This window comes from Aplysia californica, unplaced genomic scaffold (assembly GCF_000002075.1).
Source record: "Aplysia californica isolate F4 #8 unplaced genomic scaffold, AplCal3.0 scaffold00021, whole genome shotgun sequence".
Classification (NCBI taxonomy): Eukaryota; Metazoa; Mollusca; class Gastropoda; order Aplysiida; family Aplysiidae; genus Aplysia; species Aplysia californica.
Window position 1 is genome coordinate 107,606 of NW_004797291.1, and position 8,355 is coordinate 115,960.

General features: G+C 41.7%; 1 protein-coding gene across 3 annotated transcripts in view; it reads right to left on the minus strand.

Moving 5' to 3' along the window:
• Nucleotides 1-330: 330 nt before the first annotated feature.
• LOC101859754 (probable serine/threonine-protein kinase drkD) overlaps nucleotides 331-8,355 on the minus strand; it is a 19,681-nt gene continuing 11,656 nt past the window's right edge. For 2 of the 3 annotated variants that reach the window (XM_005090721.3, XM_005090719.3), the window contains exons 3-5: nucleotides 6,054-6,234; nucleotides 5,512-5,711; nucleotides 331-5,131 (exon numbers count right to left, since the gene is read on the minus strand). In XM_005090721.3, the coding sequence (XP_005090778.1) occupies nucleotides 4,142-5,131; nucleotides 5,512-5,711; nucleotides 6,054-6,234 (1,371 nt within the window). In that variant the 3' untranslated portion in view covers nucleotides 331-4,141. The remainder of the gene's footprint in view (nucleotides 5,132-5,511; nucleotides 5,712-6,053; nucleotides 6,235-8,355) is intronic. The other variant, XM_005090720.3, reaches the window with a different exon arrangement.

Sequence of the window (8,355 nt, forward strand, 5' to 3'; positions counted from 1 at the left end):
TTGCCCTTGTCCGAGAAGGCTAGGTGTAGATCTTTCCTACCAGAAGATCAGGGGTGTGGCAGAAAGACAGCAGTAAAGAGGAGCCAAGGAGTAGCAGCAGAAAGAGTCAGGAGCCCAGAGGAGGGGGGCAAAGGAGAAATGAAAGCAGACAACAGAACATTGCTAGAGAGCAGGAAAGGAAGTGAAAGGAGACAATCTTAGAGAAGAAAATTTTTCGGTCGCTACCCTGATTCGAACCCAGGACCTTTGAATGAAAGGCCAACACCTTAACCTCTAGGCCACGAGAGCCCCCACGACACAAAATGAAATAATGTAAAAAACAATCGTGAATACAGATTAAGAGGAACAATTTATTTGTTCATCCACAAGCATGGCTTCCGAACTTCTAAAGCAAGAACAAATTTGCAGAGAATTTGTCTGAAATCCAATTCAAAACAAAGCAACTGACATCCCCCTTTGGAAAAAAAATTACTTCCCCAAAATAGAACACCCTTATCGCTGAAATAAAAACAGGGAAATAGCCGAAATATTTTCCCTCTTGCCTTGTTTGATTCACAAAGAAAACAAAGTACATTAAAATTTTATACATTCGTAATAACAGAGCAAATTTGTTGACACTAAATTCAGTCAATAGATCAATAAAAATAGTTGGACTGGTCCTTTTTTTAAAAACCAAAGCCACTCAGCATGTTAAAATACCAGTGAGGCAGCGAGGAGAGGGTATATTAAAAAAAGAAAATAGTTTTTTGACACTCGTAAGCATTAGGCTACCAGACTGACAGAGAACTCATCTCTTAGCATTGTACAGTATTTACAAACTAGACCTCGACAATAAGGCGGAGAGAAGCAGGATAAAGGGAGAAAGAGACTCACAAGCTTAATAGACATCCTCCCCTACACCACCATCAACAAGCATCTGAAGGTGCTTGGCTTTTGAATGGTGAAGATTCAGAATTGCTAACAAGAACTACTATAATGAATATAATGCCTCAAAACAACTTTCTTTTTTCATTTTTAAGTAGCTCTTTCATTTCTTATTTTTTCTAGTACTGTAAAATCTTGTGAATCGTAATGAAGGCAAGAAGGGAAAAAAAATTCCACCTTAAAAGAAGGCAGTTTTGACAAAAGTTATCTATCACATAGATACATGAACACATGAAGCACAAATCACATAAACAGAACAAAAAATACAAGTCCAAACAAAAAGTATAAAGGAATCCTGAATACAGAAATAAACGTGGCAGTCGTTCACCATCTTCGCACTACTTCTCAGTTATTTCCAGTACACAAGCGCAACAAGCTGTATATGTCGCATAAACACATTCCAAGTTCAATGACAAAAGCTGTATGTTCAGACCGCTCACAGCTTAACAGTTAACATCTATAAGCTGACATCAAACATTCCAGAAACTTTACATGTTAAAAAAAAAAAAAAAGGAAAAAAAACAATTTTAAAATGACAAAACTTGGAAGTCACTGCAGAAAGTACATTAAATTATCAACTGTAACAAAACCAGGAGTTTCGATGTCAATTTTGATATTTTAAAAACAAGTCCAATCAAATCAAATGTGTCTATTTAGGGGGGAAAAAAATCAACCCAACCTCTTGTTCGCTAAAGTTCAATATTTAAGTTAACAGCAAAAATAAAGCTAATATTTTCTGAAGAATTAAAACAGATAAGCTACAACACAGAAACAGGGTGAGCACAATTCATATCAGTTGTAACTGCTGGCGAGCAAAGAGCTGCCAGACAAAGGACAAACTGGATACAAGTGCTTTGCATTGCTGTGTGCATCGCCTTTGGCCAGAGCCGTATGCGACTCTGGCCCACCTCACCAACCAGCACCACTAACCACCGCAGAACAAACCACACAGATTGTTTTCATATCGGCTGAGACATACACCACAAGTACAGTCAACAAATGTTAATTGCACATGCAAGCCTATTGCATGACAATTGTACACAAAAAAGTGTAAATTAGGTCCTTTTCTGTATCCCTTGGAAAAATTATAAAATAATGCAAAATGTTTCTCGCAGTCCAACCATTCAATATGAATACCACATAATCAGTCACCAGAGGCATTTGATCTTTGTAAAATGTCATAAAAGTCACTGAAGTATCTCAAAGAAACAGTAACAGGTCTTTGCGAGTTTCTGTGACGTAGTCACGGTTTCTAATAAATGTTCAACCTTTTTAAGAATCTCCATTAGTAACTGGTATTAGTTAGAAAGGAAGGAAACCACACAAAAACAGATGAACCGTATCTTGACAAATTCCTGTATCAACAGAGTTCTTAGCAGATTAAACGAGAAAGAGAAAAAAAAGACGAGTGGAAAAAGGTAAGGAGAGGGTGGGGGGAGGGAGAAAAAGAAAAAAAAAAAGAGACAGAGAGAAAGAAGGGGGTGGTGGTGTTTGGAGGAAAGGGAGGGAGCAGAAAAAGGGGGAGAGAAAGCTAGCTTAACGTCAGTCAAATTTTTCCTTTCCTTTGAAAGTCACTAAAACTCCTGACAACAACAACAAAAGGAGTTGGCACTTCTGTTGATGCAGGAATCTACTCTGAAATTCAAAGTAATAATAAATAGGCAACAGGGGTGCTCCCCCTAATCAATTAAACATTCAATCTCAACATTCCAAAAAACAAAAAAAAGAAATAACAACAAAATAGGGAATAAATAACAAAACTATGTACATCATCTTTTTTTGAATTTTTTTTGTCTGACATTTTGTATAAAAATAGATTACCATTTATGTATGTTTCCTACATAATGATAAACCAGATTTTGGCTTCTTAACAGTGAACATGTTTTAAAAAATATGAATGAAGAATATGAGAAAATAATATGAGATATGAAGGCTCATGCAATCCGTAAAATGCATAAGCAATAAATAATTTACTGAGTAATATTACAATGCATAATGACGCTTATGGTATTAAATACGTGAAATAGGCAACGAGTTATGTTGAATGAAATTGGAGAACTCCAGTTAAGATTGAAGAGGGAATGAACAAAGGCAACTCTCTTCTCACTTGACAAATACTTTAACTCATTCTCATTCTTAACCTTGTCACATTTAAGTTTACCACCAATGGAAGTAAAACAAACCAAACCTAACCAATACTACATATCTCAACTCATGAGTCGTGACAACTAAATGATGTTCTAAAACTTTATAAGCAGAAAAAAACCCAACAAATAAGTAAAAATAAAATTTAAAAAATAAAAATAAAAAAGGACTAGATATACTTAACATCTCAACAACTTCCTTGTTTGTGTTAAAATTCTTTCAAGCAGTTAGCATTTCAAACGATAGATTCTGTTCTTATTCCCACCTTTGACAGTAGATACCATAAAAAGCAAGGACAAATGCCCTACTTACATATTTGAAAAGTGCTCTGTAGTTCAAAGATTACCATTTATATACATTTTTTCCCCCACCAATTTTCAGAGAACATTTTGGACACAAATTTAAAAAAAATAAAAAATAACAGGAACCTTAACAGAATAGTATCACTTGTGTTCAACACAATTTTGAAAGTGGCAAAAACTCACTTCATCATTCAAAACATCAGTATTTACAATAAAAGAAAAATCGATTTTTTACAAAATTAAAAGCAGAACTGAAAAAAAAATTTAAAAAATTCCATAATCATTAATACTTCACCTTTAGTGACATGTGATGTCTTTCCTTTACAGCCAAGCACACATATCTATGTGTCGCTCATCATAAAATTGAAAAAAAAATTAAAATTAATCCAAGACAAAACAATCCAAAGCTGCGCAAATGCTTGCAATGACGAGAGTCCAGTGTACCGAAGCTGACGATCCTTTTTTCCCTTCAAAGTTTGATGTGAATTATCCCTTGCACAAAACGAAAGAAAATGCATAATCCTTCTGAGCAAAAAGCAGAGTAATTCTTGATTTTTTAAAAGTAATGCCTTTCTGTGTAGATAAATTCTTAAGTGCGATCCAAAGTTACTACATTATATAAGAGGGGTGGTAAACAAAGTTGTCAGAGCTCCTAATCCTTTCCTTCTAAAATCCAAAGTCAAGAGCGTGAGTTGTTTCCAGTGTAAGGAGAGAGAAATATGACAATGAAGTCCTGACTTGCCCCAGAGTGTGTAAATGTTGTTGCAAAGCTACTGCTTGTGAACGATGACTCCAGGCCTGTTGTAGAATGATGGGTGGAGGGGCCTGTGTAGGAGGTGGCTAGCGATGGGGTACTTCTCCGAGAAACTGCTGGAGCCAGAGTTGTGGATGCTGCTGGAGTTGGTGGTGCTGAGAGGGGGAGGGGGAGGAGGCTGACTGGACATGATGACTGGTTGCTGCTGCTGCTGTTTCAGGTGAACCATATGATGGTGATGGTGTTGAATGGGGGAGTCCCGTCCAGAACCCTCCGATTTGAACTCGTCCATGTCACTAATGCTGCTCGTTTCCCGCTCACTCTCCTCCGTCGTGGGTATGGACTGGCGTTTAGTGTAAAGTCTCTGCTCCTCTTCGTACAGCTTTCTCTCGTCGCACACCATACGCTCTCCCTCCATCTGACACAACACACCATCCCCTTCAATCTGACGGATAGCCTCTACTAGATTTTCTAAGCTCTGAGCCGGCACCGCCTGCTGACTCTGCTGCTGCTGTTGTTGTAGCTGTTGCTTCTGCTGTTGTTGAAGCCGTAGCTCTTCTTCAGCCTGCTGCTGCTCCAACTGCGCCTGATGGCGATGGCGACGACGAGGGTGGTCCCGATGGCAGTAATTATGATGATGAGGAACGCGACCCTCTGGCACACTCGGGGGATTGACCCTAGCGGCGGGCTGCACAAGACCTCCCACCGTGGGCTGAACAAGACCTCCCACACTACTGTTATTACTATCCAGAGCTGGACTTTGAATGGGGAGAGGTTTGATGGGAGAGGGCGCTGCGGGCGGCGAATGCTCGTGCCTTGACGTGTCCATTGGAGGTGTTGATATGTCCATAGCCATCCCTCTCTCTGGGGTGGGCGAGAGTGGACGAGGGGGAGGAGATGGTGGTCTGACATCCCGGGAAGCAATTACTTCAACCACCTCCCTGCTGTACATTGGCTCGTGTGGCGTCAGAGAGTGGGCGGCTTCTAGCTTCACAGGCTGCAGCTCCTGAACACAAAAGCAGAACAAATTTGTTAGAGACCACAAACATATGAAAACACACAAAGTCACAAAAAGAAAGGGTAAACATAATATATCTTCCTTCACTTTGCTTTCAGCGTATTTGCAGACAGAAACCCAGCAGATTGAACATTCATTTTAACTTCACATGCTTTATTAAATTCTGACTTCAACGTAAGTTAATGAAAACCGTTCTGACTATGTGTTTTGGCGTTGCAAAATTATTGCCCCCCCCCCCCCCCCCCCGAGTATGTTTGAAAAGGAACTATTGGTGAAATCATTGGCCTCTTAATATTAATTAAAAGGACTGACAGACACTAATAAAATTCTCAATAACAGTGTGAATGAAAACACAACACCAATCTTACCCTTATTGCCTGAGCCGATTGCCTCTGCAGCAGTGAGTACAGCTGATCCTCCAGCCGACGATTATGCTCCTCCAGACTGGCACACCGCTGTCGTTCTACCTCCAGTTGGTGCTGCAAAGCCACATTCTCCTGGCGTAGCTCTGTGCCTCCTTCATCAGAGCCATCCGATAATGACCCAACTCCTTCATCCGAGGATTCTGCTTGAGGGAGAAAAAAAAGGAAGGTGATTTAGACTTCCAGAAAGAACAAAAGATCTATTGTAAACAAATACAGTCTGGATGAACACATGCAACAACTAAGAAAGAGCTATAGATATTTTTTTAATTGTGCTACTCTGATCACATCAAATTAAGATGCCATTTTCAGCCTAACAAGACAATTAAAACCCCCCCAATACTAACAGAGGAAGACAAGAACCACTGAAATAAACAGACCAGCTAGGGGGGGGGGAAGAGATTGCAAATTCTGATGAGCCTACAGGTGAAGATGTGATCATAAAGAAACATTCAAATCTTGTCAAACTCCACAGCCTCCTCCCTCACCTGTATCTCGCTTTTTTCGCTTGCTGGGCGGCGGAGAGCTGGAGATGTAGGGGTCAGTCACGACCCGTTCCTGGCCCAGCTCAGCCAGCACATGCTTCAGATGCTCCACCTGGAGCTGCATGCGGGTCTTATCCTTTTCCAGGGACGTGATGTACTCCGTGGTGTGCTGGAGGATGGCCGCCTGTCAACACAACAGGAGAAACGATGCTTAAAATAGGTTGCAAGTCTTCTTTGAGTAAAAAGAAGCAAATCAACACGATAAGAGGTGTTTATTGTTTGAGTAAAGAGAAGCATATCCACACAATGGTCAGTTAGTGCTGGAAAAAAGTAAGACAGAAAGACAGGAACAACAGATGGGAAAATGAAGAAGTACAACCTAACAGCGACGCCCCCCAACCACCCACAACATGCGTTTAGTGCACGGAAAGAGCAAGACAGACAGAAACAGTGGAGGAAAAGAAAAGAAAAGAAGTAGGACATACCAGTGATGCCCTCAAACCACCAAAGTTGCAAAGTCGGTTCCAAGGATAATTGGACGTAAAGCTGAACATGCGATAAAAGAGTCAGTGTGAGCAGTAGGAGGAACTCTGACACTGGAAAAAACGTTGGTGGTGTCTGTGGGAGTGTGCACAGGAGGATTAATGGTTATAGTGGAAGCCACAAAATATCTCAATCCGTTATTGTTCATTTATTTTTTATTTTAGAGATTATTCTCCCCTGCAGATACATACACTGGTCATCGTCAGACACGGACGATCTATCATTATTCCATGCATTGTTTTAGATTAGTCTTTTTTGTCCTCTCTCAAATCAAACATAATCAGAGTGAAAACCCACACATTCGTCACTCCCCTATCACATTGCGCAACAACACTAGGACACCCCCCCCAAACCCCGAGGGCAAACTAAACTGTTGGGAAGTCCGCCATAAGCCATCGGTTATGGTGAAGAGGTGGTAATAAATGTACCTTGACCCGATGACCTGTCCAAGTGACGACGACGACAACTCATGAAGCATAACGCAATCACCTCACATCGGGGAACAACGTAACGTCATGACACATACACACACACACATCACACCTGCAGCGATCCAAATACACCACGTGATGTAGACTTCTGACCCACCAGACGGCCCCTGGACCCTCCTGAGTTGCGGTGGTGGTGACCGTAGATAGGCCTTATCTGGCCTACATCAGAATAATATAAACACTGCGGCCTGTGAATGTGCGTGTGTGTGTGTGTGTGTGTGTGTGTGTGTGTGAGAGAGAGAGAGAGAGAGAGAGAGAGAGAGAGCGAGAGCGAGAGCGAGAGCGAGAGCGAGAGCGAGAGCGAGAAAGAGAGACGACCGACACAGTAACAGTCATATATTGTCCAAGGGAAAAAAAGTAAAACGGACCAGAGGAAAACTTTAATGTAGTGCAACCCTCTAGTGGCGCCCTCCAACCACCCGCGCTGAGCGCATGTGCCCTTGTCCTTATCGAATCGATACACACACTCGACAAGACAAACATTCAATTCATTGATAAGATCTGCAGCTCATGGGAAACAGGGCTACACTAAAACAGACCACATCATCAATATCAGCTCTCCCGCTGAGACCTGATGATTTGAGCAACACAATGAGACAGCACTCGCGATAACGGACCATATTTATTTCACCGATAGTAGAGGAGGACACGAGACACATTGAAAATAAAAACAAATCAAGAGAGCACTGGATAATCTCATATAATATCAGAAGAACGCCCACCAAACAGATCCGATTGTCTTCTTCACACCCCCCCCCCTCTTTCCGCATATAAACCCAGGCTATGGTTTCACGATCCATTAGCCGTGTTGAACCAAACAAAAACATTTCCCAGTGTTACTTTTAATATAAATACTGACCACGGACACCCCCCCCCCCCGCAACTTGATACGCACATGGTCTTAATCTAAACTAATGTGTAACAGTTAATTGTATTTTGCTCTAATTCGGGCACAATCTTCCTCTGCCTCTTGAGTTCGGTGCGGTCATATCCCCTTTTCCCTTCCTCGGATGGGACCCTTCTTCCCACCATCCTAATTCTCCACTCAAAGTCAAAGTCCCGCTGTACCCTCCTCTCCCCAATAAAAAGGCTTTCCTTGTGGCGAGAGAGAGTCTCAAAACCAAAGCAGCGCCGGACGTGTGTCCATCACTGCAGGTTACAAGAGTCTCCTTACCAGTCACGGACCGTCCACTCCGCCAGACAGCAACGTAAGCTTACAAGGACCCTTGACCACAATCTGCTGCCGACCGTTCACAGCCCCCCCCCCCCCC